The sequence below is a fragment of the Camelus bactrianus genome, chromosome 15 (assembly GCF_048773025.1).
Source record: "Camelus bactrianus isolate YW-2024 breed Bactrian camel chromosome 15, ASM4877302v1, whole genome shotgun sequence".
Taxonomy (NCBI): Eukaryota; Metazoa; Chordata; class Mammalia; order Artiodactyla; family Camelidae; genus Camelus; species Camelus bactrianus.
Genome location: NC_133553.1, coordinates 36,367,044 through 36,387,223, shown reverse-complemented (window position 1 = coordinate 36,387,223; position 20,180 = coordinate 36,367,044). Strand labels below are relative to the sequence as shown.

The 20,180-nt window shown below is 42.9% G+C and overlaps 1 protein-coding gene across 11 annotated transcripts in view; it reads right to left on the bottom strand.

The window, feature by feature from the left end:
* LTBP1 (latent transforming growth factor beta binding protein 1) overlaps positions 1-20,180 on the bottom strand; it is a 369,687-nt gene that overhangs the window by 202,825 nt on the left and 146,682 nt on the right. For 5 of the 11 annotated variants that reach the window (XM_074378708.1, XM_074378705.1, XM_074378704.1 and 2 more), the window contains exon 5: positions 7,207-7,374. The exons of 1 other annotated variant lie outside the window; for it this stretch is intronic. In XM_074378708.1, the coding sequence (XP_074234809.1) occupies positions 7,207-7,374 (168 nt within the window). Of the gene's footprint in view, positions 1-7,206; positions 7,608-20,180 lie in introns of those variants that run through there. 5 more of the 11 variants (XM_010967634.3, XM_010967633.3, XM_045504798.2 and 2 more) reach the window with 4 other exon arrangements.

The following is a 20,180-nucleotide window of genomic DNA, read 5'->3' as shown; positions in this document are numbered from 1 at the left end:
ACAAAAGCAGTAGATGACGCCCAGGCAGATGGGGTGGGGGTGGGGGCCTCCACCTCCAGGCAAAGGCGGCAGTGTGGACAGAGGCACAGAGGGCTTGGAGCACTGGGGGTCCTCGGTTCCTCTGGAGGCTCAGTTTGGCAGAAACAGAAAGGGGGCATAGCCAGTGAGCCAGGAGGCAGCTGACCCTGGAGGGCCCCACGTGCTATGCTAAGCAGTTTGGAGTTTTCCAAAGATCATTCCACATGCTCAAGCTGACAGACTAGGGAAGAACACACATTTTGGGACACTGTGTTGCAGACACCAAGGAATTTTGAAAGGTCATTTATCCTAGGCTAGCCTTGCACGACTCCTTTAAAAAGTCCCTTCCCTCACCCCTTCATGATACAGGCCAGGCACGGCTTAAAAGGAGCAATCAATCACACATGCCTTTCTCACGGAGTTATTAGCAAACTGCTGAACCCTCTTTCACCTAAGGTTTTTTTAAAGCTGTCCTAACTCCAGACATACTTTCTCATACTGCCCACTCTGACGCCTCTCACTTTCTCAGCTTCAAGAATCTTCACCTTCAATCAAACAGCATCTCATTTTCTCCTGATTTGGACTTTTAGGGTCAACCTATTGCCCCTCCTTGGTCCAACCGACACCCAGAACCATCTTTCCATGCAGCCCCCTCCACCTGCTACCCTCCCCCTAACGTGAACACGTGCATGTGCGTGCGCGCGCACATATGCACACACCTACCCTTGTAACCAAGCTCCGTGCCAGAAATCCTGCGACTAGACTTACACAAAATAATGTTGGAGAAAGAAGTGACACAGCTTTTTCTAGTAATTTTTGTCTGTATCTAAGATCTTTTTTTTTTTAATGGAGGTAAATCGTGCACGGTAACCATGAGCTCTACCACTGAGCTATTACCCTCCCCCTAAGATCTTATCCTTTTTTATTATAAACAACAAAAATTCCTTCTGCAATCATGCCAGGACCATTTTTTTCCACCCAGGGGACAAGACTTGCTTAACCTGTATCCTCTGTGTGTGCCTGATACAACACACATCGCTAAAATCCAACCCAGGATGACATATAGGAAAAGTTTGAATGAATGCTTCTGACACCGACCTTGAGAGATGCTCTACAGTTTAACAAACACAGTGACACAGTTAGATTATTAAGTTTGAGATGCTCCCTCCCAGAGCTTGCTACTTATTTCAAGTCTCTAAAACAGCATCTCACCAGAGAGCCCATCCTGACATGTCCTAAGTAGCGATCCATTCATCCCACCAACACTCCCCACTCTCTGTCCCCCTCTCAACGACTTATTTCTTCATCGCATCTGTCACTACCCGACAGTCTGGCATATCTAATGTTTCTGACAGTGTACTTTTTGATAAGTAGGCATTTGAAAATAGTGTACACATTTTTTAGTTTTTTCTATTTTGGCAAAATACCTATGAGGTCAAATCTACTACCTTAACCACTTCTAAGTGTAGAGTTTAGTAGTGTTAAGTACATTCATATCCCTATAAAACATTATCGTCAAACCTGAAACCCTGTACCCATTAAACAACTCCCTATTTCCCTCCTTCCACCAACACCAGCAACCACCCATCTCTTTCTCCAAGAATCTGACTATTCTAGGAATCTCCTAAGAGGAATCACAGTATCTGTCTCCTTGTGACTGGCTTGTTTCACTTAGCATAATACTCTCAAGGTTCACACACTGTATAGCCTCGTATTTTTAATGTAGCAGAAGGGCAAGGACTTTGTCTATTTTGTTTAGTGCTATATATTCCTAATCCCTAAACCAATCCCTGGCACACAGTAGGTGCTCAGTAAGTTTATGTTAGATGAATGAACGTTCCCAACGCCAGCCTTTTAAAGGCGCTTCGCAGCTTACACAAAGGACATGCTCTGCATTATGACACTCACTCAGTATTAGAAAACACTGGTAAGACTGAATGTATCTGGGAGTGGCTGGACAAGCTCATGAGCATTCTAAGTTGCTCAAATGAAAAGCAACCACTTTCTTTTAGTATTGGATGGCTCATCTTCAAAAGACAAAGCCTGTACAAGGCGTTAAGGGAGAAATACATGCATCAGTTCAAAGAGAACATGTTGCCTCTCACCAGTTTCTGGATGTGCTGGATAAACATCAAGGGATCCAAACAATGACAGGAGGGTGAAAGACAGTGTCAGAAGGAAGTTGCCAGAAAAAAGACGCACTGAGACTCCTGAGCAGTGATGTCAGTTTATTTAATGCCTCACTGAGAGTGAAGTTTCTTCCCTCCCTATGAGGAGAACCCACATAATGAGTGCAGCAACCTGGACGGCTTCCACCCGCCTCACAACTCTGTCGTCAATTGTTCTGTGACACACACAGCAAGATTCCCAGAGCAGAGCAGCGAGCCAGCCTCACAACAGGTGAAGGCGGCCAGAGGCTGTCATCATCGCCACGGCTGTTCAGAGGCCCATTTACACTAGTAGGTCACTAGTCTCCTACCTAAAAAACTGAGATGCTGTCCCTCTTCTCCTCTCCAAAATGATAAATAGCAATGACTCCCTTTCCAGAGAACTTTAGTAAGTTCTAAAAGGGTAAAATCCAAATTCCTAGGCTTGAAACTCAAGGTGCTCCACAGCCATGCCCCAGCCTACCTCCGCAGGCCCATCATCCAGCATGACCATCCTTCATGCTTTCCACATTTAAATCCTACTCTCAATGTCCACAAACCCCCTGGGCCTTCTTGTCTCCATGCCTCGTTCTAACAGGTAAATTCCCTCTGCTATTAACTTTACCTCACCCTTCCCTCTACATGTCTCACCCGTCTTTATTTTGGGACTTGTCACTGTTTCAAGATGCATCACCCCCATCGGTCTACAATCAGGCAATGTGCGTTTACCCAGCTCCGACGATGAGCCAACATATTTAGCAGCTGGGAGAACATGAGGAATTGAACAGGGAAGTCTCAGGCTAGCTCCTCTCTCAAAGAATTCCTCCTCAGCCACAAGTGGCGACCCTGGGACCCTGCTATGAACGGGGGGTATTCCTGTGCACCCCTCACCTCCTCCTCAAAGCGTAAGGCAGCTTTATGTTTTTCTTGTCCTGGAAAATTCAGTGCAGTGTTGTCTACATGGTCACTTCATACATGGTCACAGGAGGCATCACAGGAGGACAAGAGGTGTTTGGACTCTGGGATGACAAAACCTGACTTGAAGTCAACTATGATCAAACCACTGAAGCCTTGGTACTCACATCTTAAAACATGACTATTACTCACTTATCTCTCTCAGGGGAGGCAAGCACCACATAAAATAACATACAGGACCTTAGTTTTTAAACTATCAAATACTTTTGTAGTAAGCATTCAGGTGGTGCTAAATGGAACGCAAGCCCCTCAGAACTCCTCAGAGAGAGCAGCATACAACCCAAGAGTGTTAGCTTAGCAGTCACGACTGCCTTTCCAGCTCTCTCCACAAGTAAGTTATGCCAAGCAACAGTATTATTTTATTTGAAATACTCTAGTTGTGACAACATAGAATTCCTATGTTCTTCTTATTAGAGGAACTTGTAACTCTATAAACAGCTTGAATGTCCCAGAAGGTCATCTTCATTATATCCCCATGAAATGTTAAGAATCCATTAAAACAACAATAGTTAACCTGCCGGCCCACCCAGCTAGGGACATGTTTCCATTTTTTAAAAAAGACAAAGGAAGGGGAGTGCAAGGAGGCAAAAGTCACAATGCCACCCCAAAGTCACTGTAACTAGAATCTGCTTTACAGAAAATTCCTCTTAATCTAAATATCCTGTTACATCAGGTCAATCTCACACTCATAAAAAATGAGTTTATCCTAGACTCTCAGAGTACTTCCTGAGGTATCATTCATTCAGGCCTCACTTCTAGAGTCACATCAAGTAGAAGTTATAATTCTGCTTTCTCCCACTGAATACTCAGGAAAAGAGACTGTACGATAATCACCACAAGAAATGCACCTGTCTTCTCACATCTGAACAGCCCACGCTCAAAGTCACCATGGACCAGAAAGATAACACAAAAGTAGCACAAAAGGAAGGAAGGGACCAAGGTCACCCCTGTGCCTGCTACAGAACAGCCCTATAACCACCTGCCTGGTGTGGACGAGCGACCTGGACCTGGAGAGGACGGAGAGCAAGATGAGCATAACCAAGGGCTAGGAGGAAACCAGGATGCGAAGCCAGGGCTGCTCGACTCCCAGCTGCTTATTCTGCTATTCCCTCCAGCCATCCCACAAAACCCAACTCCCTCGGGTCCTTGCTTCGCTGGCACCTCCTGCACATCACCGTCGGATCCCAGAGAGTTAGAGAGGACACAAGGAGACCTGGGCTCTAGTCCCAGCTAACTGCCTTGCTGTGTAATGAAGGCAAACCCACTTAAGCCTGTGTCCCTCAGTTCCCCTGTCTAAAAAAATTGTCACAATAATATCTGTTCTCCTTCCTCCAAAAAAAAAAGGGGGACATCACCATGGAAATGTTAAAAATTATTCTTGCTGTTCTGATCATCAAAGTGGATTATTTAATGAAGGTGCCTTAACTATGAAATCCACAGGGCTTTCCTGTATTATTTTGACTCCGTGGGGCTGGGGTCAGCAAACTCGGCACTGGAGTCAAATTCAGCCCATTGAGTGTTTCTGTAATGCACCACACCCACTCCCCTACACACCGTCTGCGGCTGTTGTCACGACACCACATAGGGTTGAGTGCCTGTGACACACACTGTATGGGTTGCAAAGTCTAAAATATTAACTATCTGGTCCTTTAAAGCTTGCCAGTCCCCACTTTTTAGTAACCTTAAAAATCAGAGGCCAAAGAGTTGCTGACAAATTACAATACATTTTGAATTTTCTCAAACTACAATTTTCCATATGATGTATCTTATTTGTCAAAAGATTTAACACACTGTCAACAAATATACACATAGAGAATACCAATTAAGAAACCACTTCCTTTAAGTAATAAAATTACATTAAACTGGTAAATCCCAAGAAGATATCTTATATACCTAAAAAATGAATTCCTGAAATTCTCTGTATTTCTAGAGAATCACAATGTCTGAAGTGGACAAAATTATCATCTTCAATAAAATGATGATTAAAACTTGTCCCTCAGATTATCCAATAGTTTAATTAAAATAAAGAAAAGAAATAGCTCGGGATGTAAGTGAAATATTTCCCATGATTTCCAATGTGAAACAATTCAATACGATGCCTTCTCCCTTTATATTCTTATTATTATTTAATTAAACGACATGGACAACCCTTTTGTGACAGAGTTGAGTTTCGATTTTGAAATATTTTGGTAAATAATTTTGCTCTGTTTTGTACTTTAAATATGCTATGTGTATCCTGTTCCTACACATCTGCTTAAACGCCAGAGAGGAAAGTGTGCAGCGTGTTTTAACAAGTAGACTTCCTCTGCTTCTCAAATCCTTCAAATATTTAGTTTCAAAGCGAATACACTGTAAGCCAAAAAATTACCACCCATCCCCATTACTCTGTCATTCCTACTGTAAAGATTTATGAGAAATGCCAAAAGAAAGAGGAACAGACGTGATCGATGATGATGGAGGAAGAAAAGCAACAAGAGTAAGGAAGGCAATCGAGAAAAGTTAAAAATGAGAAAAAGCCTTTAAGCCCATAATAACCTAATTGGGAATTACTTTTCCCCTTCCTTGTCTATAGCCCTCCAAAAAAGCCAAGAAACAATTTCACTTATTACTGACAAAAATTCCTTAGATTTTAGGGATGAGCTGAATTTGAGAGGTCACGAGATATAAGCCATTTATTTTATGGATGAGAAAATACTAAGGTCCAGAAATATCAACTGTCACACCCTGTGGATTAGTTAGTTAAGCGGTGGGACCAAGACCGGAATCTAGTTTCCTGATCATCAGTTTAACACACTTCCCATTAGATTCAGCTCTCTGCCCTGCTCAAGCCTGACGGCACCTAATGGCTGAATTCTTTTAAAAAATATGCCCAAAGTCCCCGATCATAGCCAGGAAATCAACAATACCCTTTTAAGTAGTACCCATGGGCACAAGTTATTTTTTTTCCCAAGCATAGACTATTAAGGATAGTTCTTCGACCTCAAAAGGAACAGGAATTATAATAAAGCAGTACAATAATCAGAGAGCTAATAAGAACTTCATGCTGCCTCCTTGTATTTTGTCTTGATGGAAATCAGTTTGAAACAGACACCCCTCGCCTCAGACACATGCTCCCAAGACTAAACAGCAATATTCCATAAAAAGACCAGATCTAGCCAGTGTTATTATCTGTCTGACATTTGGGTTATTCTTGTGAGCAACTCATAAAGTAACGTGGGTGTCTGTGATTATTTGAGTACACATGGCAAACCATAATTGGTCAAAAAATAATAAAAGACATTTTTCCGTGACAAAAATACCGTATTGCATGACAACATGGCAGTGTGACAGCATTCAGTGGACCGCAGTACTTTCTCCATTTACAAAGAAGTTAAAAAGAAACAGGGCTTTTTAAAAGTAAAAAGGCTTTTTGCAGTAACTACCATAGTTCATATTTAAATTATGAAAGATTAAAAGCTTTTAAGTGCTGACAATAATCCACTAGCATATCCTCCCCGACATTCATGTCACATATCAACTTATAATTCAGTTTTTCGATACACGGCAGAAACGTGGCAAAAGATGTCAGTCTGTATCCCTTTCTATATCTAAAATACAGATTCTGACAATTTTTAGAAATCTTTTAGGATCTGGCTATTTGTGAAATAAAAGTTTAAATTTAATCACCACCATCCAAAGTTGCTAACACGAGTCAAATCTAACATAAATTCTACTTATCAATGAGCAGATAAAATCTGAAGCTGGTCAGTGCAAGCTGTGCATTAGGGCTCTGATTTAAAGCCTGTTCCCTTCTGTCCTACTGACGTCTCCCCGTCACCACAAGGCTGTGCACATGATAAGCAATAAGGGGCAATGTGCTACTTGCCATTTTTCTCAGAAAACAAAAATCAAGTTAAAAATCATTCCAAAAGCAATGGAAAGGATCTCATGAGAGCAGCGTACTCGTACTCCTAGACAGAAGCCCATTCAAGCCGAGAGCAGTGTGAATGGAGGGGTGGGCTCTAAATGCTACGATCTCATAAAACTCTATTCGGTACAGACAGTTAGGGACCGTGGAGGAACTCACCCACTCGGAAGTTCGTGGCTGTCAGGGTGTCGGCAGCGTGACCATTCTCACTAATGAGAGTGGTGGTGTTCCCCTTCTCACAGCTGTTCTGACAGCTGCCTTTGGTGCAGGTCACCTTACAGATGCTCGGAGTGAAGACCACCTTGATGCGGCCAGTGTGGTTACTCACTAGGAGCGGAGGCAGGGAGAAAAAGAACAACAAACACATCAGCTTAGTATCCATGAACTCGCCTTGGAAGGTTTAAGAAAAAAAAAAAAAAAAGGAAAAAGAGAAAGGAAAGGAGGGAGAGGGGGAAAGAGAGAGCCCACAGCCCGACAGGTTTAAGGCAAGAGGGAAGCCTTCAGTGCTCGCTGCTCTGTATCCAGTGGTGTCTCTGAAACAGGAGTAGGAAGCTTAGCAAACAGAACTCTGGGATGCACTCCAAAACCACATTTGAAGTCGAGTCACTGGAGTGGGATTACTAACCACAATGCTGCACTTTATTCACGGGCAGACAAAGAGCAGGACGGAGGGCACGACAGATGAGAGCGCCAGCCCTGACAGGCAGATGTAATGCACAGAGGTTGGCCGTGCACCTAGCGGTGAATAAACTCTTGTGTCCTCGACTTGCATACTTTCCCTGTTCTTCCACTTATTAAGTCACTATTTGCAGCCCGACCCCTGGAAATGTTTTAGGCATGCGGCATGTCTGAAAACATCTGTCTCAAATCTCCTGGCACTCCCAGCTAAAGTGATCAAATCCTGTGACGCAGCTGCGGGAGCCCATTCCTTTTTCACAACTCTGGGGCACACTTTCTCCACATTAAATTTCTGCCACCTTTATTTTGTTTTACTGTGAACAGGGTCTGTCTAAGAAAAAGGGAGGTCAGGTCCCAGGACTAAAGGGTAGCCACCATTCCAGTGCCATCCTGGAGCTCTCCCTGCAGCTCGTCACCAGCCCCAGACACAGGTATTTCTTCCATCCACACGGCCCTCTTTAAAAACCAGGGGCTATCACCTGCTGCACAGCAGGGGCAGCACCTTATCACAAAATGGGCAAGCATCTCCAAGACAGATTCTGGGTGGTAATCCTGGCTCAACCATCGTGTGACTTGGACCTGTGTTTTCACCTTTCCTCCAAAAGCGGAGAAAATCAGAGCTGATGTTTTTCCAGCCAGTTTTAACTTTCAGCATCTCTCAGGGGTCAGCAAGCTATGGCCCCAGGACCACATCTGGCCCACTGCCTGTTTTTTTAAAATAAAGTTTTATTGAGACACAGCCACACACGTTGTCTATGACTGCTTCTGTGCGATGACAACAGAGCTGCACAGAGAAGGGATGGCCTCACCCAGAACTGCCACTTGGGGCCAGGCCCCAGTATCAACTCTGGCAAAGTGTGAGACAGAAGCCCTATTTTGACATCCATTTGTGAAGTGCCCCCAGCCAGGTCCTTCGGCTTCCCAGGAGCCCAGGCAGAAAGCAAAGACGGCAGCGGAGCAGAGAGAGCGGAAGAGAGATGATTCATCTCTGAAGCGTCAAGGCTGGTAGGAAGCAGCGCCCTTCCTGCTGCCGCCGCGTTACTGCAGTGGCCAAAGGAAAGCTGGCCTTCGGGCCAGCCTGTCCTCCTCCGTCCCCTGCCCAACAGAAGAGATTCTCCCCCTGCCCGCTGCTTTGGTTTGACCAGCAGTGTATTTTCAGAAAATTGTCCCAGAAACCTCTGTAGACCCTCAATAAAATCAATTGTGGTCAAATCTGAGCTTGGAAACAAAAACCTTAACCAAAGGAGCCATTAGAATTTCGAGGTTGGAATAGGGCTTCAAAGGTTTTCTGACACAACTTTTATTTGAATGCCTCTAGTAACAGGGAGCTCGTTACCTATTAAGATGGCACGTTCTAGTTAAGGGCAGTTCCTAAGAAGTGCTCATCTTCCCTAAGCTGCAGTAGGTCCTCACAGTCAGCTGCGCCCGTTAATCCCAGTTCAGCTCCCCACAGTTTCACAATCTAATGCCTCTTCCACACGAGAGCCTTTCAGCTCCTCAAAGACACTGCCACCGAAGCCCAGGAAGCTGAAGTTAGAAGGGACGAGAAGAGATCTGCTTGGGTTGGCCCTCCACTGAAAAGAAGACAATTCTTCTGGAGGAAAAATGCCCTCAGCTCTTGTCAAATGTTTTTCCAAGGCTGTTTCTCATTCACCAGTGGTTCTAACACAGAGATCAGGACACACAGTCTGAGGTGGGAAGACAACTTAGTGGCCAACCACGTCTTCCGGCACCTTGCAAGATGGCGTTCCAGGAACTTTTCCTACTGAAAGCCAAACAGTAAATATTTTCGAGCTGTAGGCCTAAAGGATTCTGCTGCAACTATTCAACTCTACTGCAGTGACAGGAAAGCAGACTGTCAAAAAACAGTAAAGTCAGTGAATGAGTGTGGCTATATTCCAATAAAACTTTATTTAAAAAAAAAAATTTTTTCAAACCAGTGCTTTGAATGCTTTGGGGACATTTAAAATTTTTCTGGGACTGTACCTCAGAAATACTAAAAACTACAAAAGAATGCTGATTCTACAATCAGACAAAATTTACCAAGCTTGTTTGTTACTGTTCTTTTTTTTTTTTTAACAGTAACAAAAAATTAGCTGACTCTAAGTTGTTAGATCAAGCTTACAAATATCCTGAGAATACTTTGTGTGTGTAAGTGTGTGGAGCCCAAGGGAAAAAAAAGAGACAACATCATCCCACTTCAAAAGAATCTAAACTTCTATTTTTTCTGGCTCTTGGTACAATAATGAAGTTGGAAATCGGGTGCCAACTATTTTGTCTTCTCTGGCATTAGCTCGTGGTACCAGCAGCTGCCATGCAGATGCTCAAACCGTCACCTAAATTATGCTCACTTAGGTGAACGGAGACATCCAAAGAAAGCAAGCACTTAATCATTATTCCCGTTTCAACTCCCAGCTACAGTAGTCACTTTATAGGCACTTGAGAGTCTCCGGGCCTATTGTTTTTAAAACCTTAGCATGTTTCTTTGCCAGAGAAATTCTTTTTGGCCTGGAATCATCTGGATTTTCGAATGGCACAGACAATTTCATATGACTTAATTCTAATTTTTATAATGTTCACATCTTCTTGGAAGCAAAAGGTAACATTTTATTTCGTATGTCCCCCCTTGTGTTTTACAAGCATTCTGCTTCAAAGTAATCTAATTCTAAAACAGACACTTGTATTCTCAGAGGGTCGTCTTGTGTCTACAGGAAGCACCTATTTCCTCATTACAATTAATTGTAGTTTCCCATGTCAATCTCAGAATCAGTACTGAAAAACTCAACTGTTTGACACTGGATTGTCGTGCACAGCTCTAAGAGGACCTCCATAAACAGTAAGTGCATTAGAAAATATTCTCTCCTATGTCCACTCCTTTAAAATTATTCCCACATACCTAGGGTGTCATTTAAAAAGTTTAAGTTGTGAGGAGGGTGGCAAGGGACAGACTGGGAGTTCAAAATATGTAGATACTGACAGGCATAGGTAGAATAGGTAAACAAGATTATACCGTATAGCACAGGGATTTGACAACATTGTAAAATCACTATAATTCAATAAAAAAGTTAAAAATAAAAAATTTTAAAGTTTAAGTTGTAACTAACTATACTTTTTAAAAAAGAAGAAAATAAATAAGTATAAAAAATAAAAAGATTACGTTTTTAAGTACACCAAGATACACTGCTGAGTTTCAACTTCTTCACGCGTGACAAACTAAAGACAGTACTACTCATCTCTCAAGAGTTCAGTGGGAATTCAGTAACAGTGGCCTATCCCCAGGGTCCATTTGGTCTTTAAGGGGCATCTTCCTCAAATGCTTTGAATGAATTAATACCCAAGGACCCCTAGTGCCTTGCATAAAGTAGGCAACCCAATAAATGTGGAACAAAGTGACTCGAAGGATGGCTATACTACCCCACAGAGATCAGGAACGCACAGGATGCTGGAGGTCATTCTGGTCGAACAGCCTGGTTTCACCAGTCTAGAAAGTCACACCCATGGGTCAAATCAGAGGAAGAAGGTCATCCCTGGCTGATGAAGAATTACGAGTCTTGAGAAGCCAAAGTCAGACCTGTCAGGAGTTCACAGGGTAATTGTTCGTATAGCTTTCATGCTAGGTCCCTCTGACCAAAACATGTAATTTTTACATCTCTGTAGGTCAATCAGCCCCAAAAATCTTAAGCAAGCACTTTCAAATTTGGGTTTTAGAGTCCTTGGCTAGAAACAGATTGCCTGGAGCAACACAGCACCTCCACTGGGCCTCCTTGTCAGTCAAGACACTTACGAGTCAACATCCTGTCTGCAGCTTCTGCCAGACCCTGCGTGCACACATACCTCTGGGATGAGGTGCTGGCACGTGGGCTACAACAAACCACAGATGTTCAGAGCGGATGGCAAACGGGATGGAGGTGAAGCCGATACCTTCCCTAAGATACGCTTTCATTTCTGCTTCCCCATCATTCATGACAGAGCACCATTCAGAAATGTAAACACTGTCCTTGACAAATGGACTTCAGTCGAGAAAAGAGCACAGCTGTCATCTTTCAGTCATTGAACTCGGATGGGACCAAAAGCAAAGGCAGCCAAAGAAGTAAATATAACAAGTTCAAGACTCATATCAGAGGTCATGAACAAAGAGTCTCTCCTCCGCACTCATCCAGAACGCTGCGACAGCCCAAGAGCGGTCATCCAGCTTCAACAAGGGGGGCCGATGAGCACAGGCACTGTCCTCAGGGAAGGAGACAGAAGCAACCTCTCTGTGGCTCAAAGCCACCACCCTGCCCTGTTGACTGGGGCCTGTTTAATGAGCCTTTGGAGCTCAAACAGTACACAGGTCACGTGGACGAGAAACTGAGCTAACAGCTCATTCTTCCACTCTGCGGTCCACTGCTTGCCCGAAGGCCAAGAATTCTTTGAAGGACAAATTGTAGAAGGATGAAATAATGCCTAGGATGACAGGACTTGACTGTTCAGCTCTCCAGGCTTGCCTGATTCCTCCTGGACTATTAAAATAATGCCCATTGAATACTCTGTTCCTCCAGAAAGGAGCTATGTAAATAGAAATCAGTATCAAATCTATTACTTCATCAGATTCCCCCCGGTCATGGAAAATTCTCCAAGAGGAAAACTCAGAGATCTCCAGTTCTGCTGTGGGTACATCCTCAGATAAGAATCTAGGCTTACATTCCAGCACCATCTCTAGAGTTTTTCCACAAAGAACTAAGTGAAGAGAAAAGAGAAACAGTTGCTACACGGGTGATACAATTTAAAAGGGGGGAAAAAAAAGAAATCGTCTGAGCTTCCTCCTCCTTTTAATTCTCCCGAAACAGTCACTGAAGGAAACCATATCAGTTATTCATTTCCCCCAAATACATACAGGATTTCCTTCCATTTTCTTACATGTAAGGAGACAGACCTTTAGAGAGGCAAAGGAGGAGAGTATATTAAATCATCTAATACAAGAATAAAGTTCTGGATATAATCTGAGTTCCTTGAAGAATCACTTATTTCTCATCAAAAAGCAGGCACTAAACATTTGCCATGTGTAAAAATGTAAACACCGTCCCCCAAATACTTTTTTGGCAGAAATGCAGCAGCTGGCTAGTTACACACACTCAAGTATGGCTTCACTTTTTATTTCACAGTGAAGAGGCTCTGCAGACACGGGCCCACCTACCGAGCTGGACCCAGGGCTGTCCTGCCTGCCTCCCAATGGACGGGTGGTCCCACCTGAGGCCAGTCCCTCCACAGCAATGGATCCCCTTTCTCCCTTGCCCAAAGACTTATTCCCCATTCATTCCCATTGCCGTGCAAACACACTGTCCTGCAAGTCATCTGTCGGGGACACCTCTCCCCTAGCTGTACCCATTCCACAATCGCAGACAGTGCTCTATTTCTCAGCTCTCCTCTCAGCAAAACTCCTCCAAAGAGCTGCTCTCCTGGCTCCACTGCCTCCCCTCCCATCCTCTCTCGAACCTGCCACAGTCAAGCTTTTGCTAACAGCACGTCACCAAAACTGCCCCTGTGAAGGTCACCCCTGGCCTCCACGTTGCCAAATCCAATGGCAATATTTCTCCTTTATTACTTCTTAAACTTTCAGCCTATTTGACACAAAAGAACCACTCTGCTTCATGATGCACTTTTTTAACCTGGCTTCCAAGGTACTCTGCTCTCTCACGGTTCCCTCCTCCCTTGCTGGCCACCGCTCCTCACAGTCCTGGCCAGGGGAGGCCCCAGAGCTCAGTCTTTGTAGCCTTTCCCTTCTACACTGACTTCCCAGATTCTCTCATCCCATTCTAATTATAGGTTTAAATACTCCACAGAACCCTGTATACAAAATGTTTAACTCTAGCCTGGACCCCTCTACCTTGTATATGTGCACATAGGTACTGCAGGGGTGTGTGTGTAACCAAGAATCCAACTGTGGGACTCTGCTAGGTAGATGTCTATGGTCTAAGGGACATCCCAAGTAAAACACTCAAAATGGAGCGTTGATTTCCTCCTATACCCAACTCTTCAAGTTCCTCTTCAAGTCTTCCCCGATCTCTGATTCTTCACCTTTTTTTTGGTCATCTGAGACTCAACAGCACATGCAAATCCTGTCAACCCTATTTACCGAGTGGACAATTTCTCACCGCCTTCATGGCAAACACTCTGGTGTAATCCACTACCATCTTCTGTCCGGATTATTTCAACAGTCTCCCAGCTGGACTTCCTGCTTCCCGCTTTACCCTGCTATAGATTTTTCTCCACACAGCATTCAGTGCACCCTTTAATGGATGGCGGTCAGATCAGGGTGCTCCTCCCCTCAGTGGCTTCCCAGCTCAATCAGAATACTCACCAAAAGCCTCACGACAGCCCGCTGGCTCTGCACAAGCTGTGAGCTCCCTGACCTCTCTAACGCCTGCCCCCAACCCACCCACTCTGGCTTCCCTGTCATTCCTCTAATACCAGGCACATTCCTGTCTCAGGGAACTTTCTCTTCCCTCTGCCTACAATACTCTTCCCCCAGATACAGGAGGTGAGGGAGGAAGCTGTCTGTAAGACTTCCCCCAGAAAGTCATATTTTCAGGAGGCTTCCTGACTACCTGGCATAAAACTGCAACACCATCCCCTCCAACACATTACCTATCCACCATGCTGTATTTTACGTTTCCCATTTATTTTTTTTCAGGGCCAACAACCTGTATTTTATTTATTTTTTTATTGAAGCATAGTCTGTTGTAATGTGTCAATTTCTGGTGTACAGCACAATGTCCCAATCATACATATACATACATATATTTGTTTTCATATGCTTTTTCATTAAAGGTTATTACAAGGTATTTAATATAGTTCCCTGTGCTATACAGAGAAATACGGGTTTTATCTATTTTTATATATAGTAGTTAGTATTTGCAAATTTCGAACTCCCAAATTTTTCCCTTCTCACCCCCTTTCCCCTCAGTAACCAAAAGATTGTTTACTATGTCTGAGAGTCTGTTTCTGTTCTGTAGATGAGTTCGTTAGTGTCTTTTTTCTTTTTTTTTAGATTGTACATATTAGTGATATCATACAGTATTTTTTTTCCCTCTTTCTGGCTTACTTCACTTAGAAAGACAATCTCCAGGTCCATCCATGTTGCTGCAAATGGCACTGTTTTGTTCTTTTTTATGGCTGAGTAGTATTCCATTGTACAAATATAACACAACTTCTTTATACAGTCATCTGTCAATGGACATTTAGGTTGTTTCCATGTCTTGGCTATTGTATATAGTGCTGCTGCTATGAACATTGGAGTATATGTATCTTTTCGAATTAGAGTTCCCTCCAGATATATGCCCAGGAATCGGATTGCTGGATCATATACTAAGTCTATTTTTAGTTTTTTGAGGAATCGTCATACTATTTTCCATAATGGTTGCATCAAACTACATTCCCACCAATAGCATTTCCCACTTACTATAAATACACTTTACAGAGTTAGCGTTTGATTACCATCATGAAAACAGACTCCACGAGGGCAGGGATATGTCTGGTCACTACTACATATTCAACATGTGTCTCATAATAAGTGCTTAAGAAATTTCAAATAAATAAGTGAATAAACTTCACTGACAGGGAACTAAAGAAAGAATATTTATCTAAGGGGTAACTGTCAGTAATGTTTGAAAAAATAAAGAATACTTCTATGAAACCTTTAGCCTCAAACCATTTATTTTATGTTATATTTGTCAGAGAGAAGTTTTTTAGTCATAAAAGTTTCAGATCGAGGGAAAGCACAAGTTGTTACTCAGGAAACCCTACCATCATTACAAAACAGTTTTCCCAAAATCATTTAAACATTACCAAAAAGTGGCCAATGAAATAAAGTACAAATTTTCAATTAAACATGTGAATGAGAGAATGACTGAATAAACAGGAAAGAGAAATTTCTCAAGCACTTTTTCAAAAGAAAAACAGACAATTATTTGCTCCCCAAATTTCACAACATATTATGCAAAAATCAGTGACACATAATGGAAACTTTCACTAATTTTATAAATAAAATTTATGATGACATCTAAGGAGTTTAGTTTTTAAACCTATTTCTGATTTACTTTGTATTCACTCCCTTTGTTAGGCAAACAACAAGGAGGAAATTAAAAACACTACTACCCAGATTCTTCGAGTCTGATGTGAATTGACATTAAGCCACAAAATCCACCCAAAAAGAGAAATACATTTTGGTTCCCAGCTCAGTGAGACTGGCAGAGGGACTAACCAGAGGTCCAGCAACAAATGTGGTAGATTTCATCCCAAATTTCCACTTATTTTAGGAGATGGGTCTTATTTCCATTTCACTCATTTAATCTTTGGTTTAGCTTGACTCGAGATTTAACGACTAAGATTTTCACCTAGAATCACAACTTTTCTCAACTCCAACCTTGCCCTGTCAGCCAGATTCCACTGTCCGCAGCAGGACTTTAAAAAGCACACCTTGAGACTATCAGACTGTTTTCATCTTTCCTTCTTCTCCTTGGAGTTTTTCCTCTTAAAATACCAAACCTACGTTCCCTTCTCTAGAAATATAATTAAAGGTCCTATTTTTATCCCTGGAACATAATCAAATATATTTGAAGATATAATACATTTTATAGTCAAAAGAAGCTAAATTTTACCCAACAAGTAGTTTACTCACCCAGCAGGCTCTGACCCAGTATTTGGGAAAAGAAAATACTGTTGGTAATAAAAGTAGAGAACTAGCAAAACAAACCAATGGCTCGCTGACATTTTCATTTTCTGACCTTTTTTCTAAAATATTTTTCTTTAACATCATAGACCCTGAGGGGATTCAATGGACCAGGCATTCTTCAGTTTACAGATGAGCAACACCCTGGAAAGCTCAGGACAGGCTGTGGACTTTAGTCCAAGGAAAGAGGTGACAGCAACGTAATTGGATGAGGTACACGCCTCAGTCCTGCTGGCCATCGTCCCATGGTGTCTTCTTCAACATGACTTTAAAAACTCCCCTATCTAGAACATGTGGACATCTCTCCTCTGCTCCTAATCCTGAATACCAGAGAACCATCCCATCCAGAATGGACAGTGGTGCCTGAAATGCTGATGATGGAGTTGAAGAAATACAACCCCAAGAAGACTTAAGTTCTTAACTTGAAAAGTAGTAATGAATAATGGGAGGGTAGTGGAGGGGCGCAGTAGACCCATTTTCTCAGTTCTGAATTGAGAAAGTAATTCACTGCCTCGACCTAGAATCCTGACCATCATGGGAACCACACTTGGGGAGGGTTAGATGAATTTGCCCAGGGACTTTAAGAGGAGTTTTTTTTGGCATCCAGGTTCAAGCTGAGTAACATACTCATCTCCCAAGGGATAAATACCATGGAAGGGATGCATTTTTTTTTTCATGTGAAATGTCTCCACTTCCCTCAAAGAACCTATGTCAGCCTTCACAGCAGCACAGCTCTAGATCCCACACTGTGGCCAGGGCTGTGGAGGAGGCTTCAGAGCAGCTGACAGGAGGACCACTGTCTCTGAATCAAGAGAACAAGCTGCCGGGCAGTAACACCTACCTGCCCTCCACCGCTCACCCACGTTCAGTCTGGCTAGTTTGCCTGCTCCTTACAGAAACAGTGGGCTAGATATGCTTCGCGTGACTCAAATTTTCTGTCCCTTAATTTTAGAACAGAATTAGGTTTTATTTATCCCCACATTTGTTGTTTTCCCAAAGAGAAGTAAATGGAGGCATTTGTTATCGGTCTATCACTCACCATTCCATAAATAACATCAGTTTGTACGTGGAAAAGCAAGTCTGACTGAAATGGATAGATATCTACTGGGCTATGTGTTTACCAAGGAACGGACTTCATGGCTTATGCACAAGCTTGACTGGGTGGAGGCATTCCTCATGAGTGTCCCCAGTTATCTATACCATTTACTTTGAGACTTAGGATTCCACAGAGTCCATGTAATTGTTGTGACAAATACTTCTAACAAAATCAAACTCCTTAAAATGAAATTAAGACTCTTCGCCCACCTACATCCGATCTAGCCTCAACTTCAGTAACCACATGTACAGCCGGGGCATCAGCTTGGTGTCCTCCCCCAAGAAAAGCTTTCCTCCCTTCTCTCCACTTTTCATCCTTTTGACCTGACTCAACTCCCCACTCCCCTCCACGATTTTCACAAACCCAGGGACAACCCAGAGTTACCATCTTCCATTGTTTCTTGGCTCTTTGCACATACTTCTATTTATGTACATTTCTCTCCTCCAACTTTCCCTCAGCTTCAATCAAGCCAAAGAAAACAGTCTGTATTCTTCTCCTCCTCTGCTATTTTTAAACACACATCCCACCTGGTGGTTCTCCCTTTTTGGGAAGGGGAAAGAGTATGTGGTGAGAGGGGAAGGACATAGGAAAGAACGCAGAGGGAGGAACTGAAGTGGAACCAGGGCAGTCTGAACTCAGGCTAGGAACACGGGGGGAGACTGACAACACACAGTGCAGTCACTTTTACCCAAACAACTAATACCTGGATGTCACAAAACACTAACAGAGCTGAATGCCATCAAGGTTCTAGTCCCTTCTTAAGGCGGGGTGTGGAAATTTCTCCCTTATGCTAAAGGCAGACACCAGGAAGAAAATGACTCATTTCACTTCACAAAGCCTAAATTCTGCTTGAAAGAAAAAAAAAAAGTCCAAAGACAAGGCAGAGAAGGAAACCAAACCCTCCATGCTCTGGACAGGCATTCTGACCCCCTGGAGTGCCTTGGTCAGGAATAGACACCTTGATGTGCCTCTGAGAGATCACAGTTCTTACATGCAGACAATGAAAATCCAGTGTGAACAATATACGGTAAATCTGAATGCCTTTTATTTAAAGAAGCACCAAGGAAGCTAAAGATATGAGTATCTTTGCAACTGTCAGAACTCCTCCAAAGTTTGATGGACTCAACTGAAAGAAAAATCTGTTAAAGCAACCAGTTGTACAAAAGAAAACTAGCATTTTTAAAGCTCCAAAGTAGAGTTATAGAATCAGGGACACCCATGCTTTCAGAACACCCAGCACAAGTTTCTCTCTGGCTCAGTTTTTAAGTGACTCCATCAAGTGCTCCCAGCTACTCTCCCCAAGGGATTACGGCCAAATTCAATACATCTCATTGCAAGACAACGTTTTAGCCTAAATATTCCTGTTCTCAGAATCATCATACTATATCTAGCTATGCTCCAGTATCATGTGATAAATAGAATAGAAAAAAATGATTAGCTGCCAATGAAAAATGAATTACTGATGTGTAACTACACACTAAGTTTTTCAGCTGTCAGCTAATTCTTTTGAGGTAACTCATTTTCAACTTCTTTCCCTTTTGATGCTCATCAAGATAAGGCCTTTCCTGTTCACCACTGATGGTTTTAAAACATGTCCACAAGGTCTCTTCTTTGTCTTTCTTCAAAAGATGACATCCAGTTCCCCTCGCCTTGAGCCTGGTTGGCCTTAGTGACTCATGTCTAAAGAACAAAATAAAGCAAAAGTGATATTTTGCGACTTTGGAGACTAGATCATAAAAGGCATGCACTGCAGCTTCTGTCTTGCTCTCTTTCTTGGATTGCTCATTCTTTGGGGAAGCCAGATCCCATGCTGTGAGAACACCTGGGGAGTCTACAAGGGGCCCATGTGGCAAAACGCTGAAGCCTCCTGCCAATCACCACGTGAGTCAGCAATCCTGAAAGCAGATCTTCCAGCCCTAGGCAAGCCGTGAGATAACTGCGGCCCCTCACTGACATCCTGATTATAAACTCCATAAAAGAACCTGAGCCAGAACCAATCAGCTATAGTAATTCCCAATTCCCAACCCACAGAAACCAAGATAAGGTTTGGGATAGTCTGTTACACTGCAATAGATAATATAAACGCACACACTCCTCCTCTGCTTTTCTGACAACACAGAAACAGTAATGTTTGGCCCTTTCTCAATGTATAGAGCACTGTCTGCATGACGGATAAACTCATGACACATGGATGGAGTGCTTACTAAGCTACAAAGCTCACACAAACACATTTCTCAGACTAGGGAAGTACAGAGGCACTCATCAGAAACCTGACCAAGGTCATTTTGTTAGGAAATGGTAGAAGCTGGGCGTTCAATGCAAGCCTTTGTTCTTTCCTCAAAAACCCAATGCCTGTCCTACACTTAATGAGCATTACTATGAACGTTGCATCACACTAAGCACTTGGAAAGGTTGGGATGAAGGAGGGAAACTAAGTTGGACTGGACCACAAACTGTGTGTTTAGCAGCAGGTGAGCGATCATATCCTTCATCTCACTTTATTCTTACAACCATTCCATGGAATAAGTGTTAAGATTTGTATTTCACAGAGAAACTAACACAGCTTCAACAGGAGAGGACACAGTAAAGCCACTCACTGACCCCACCACCAGAATCCTGAAAACTAGAGAAGAAAAAGGACACACTGCA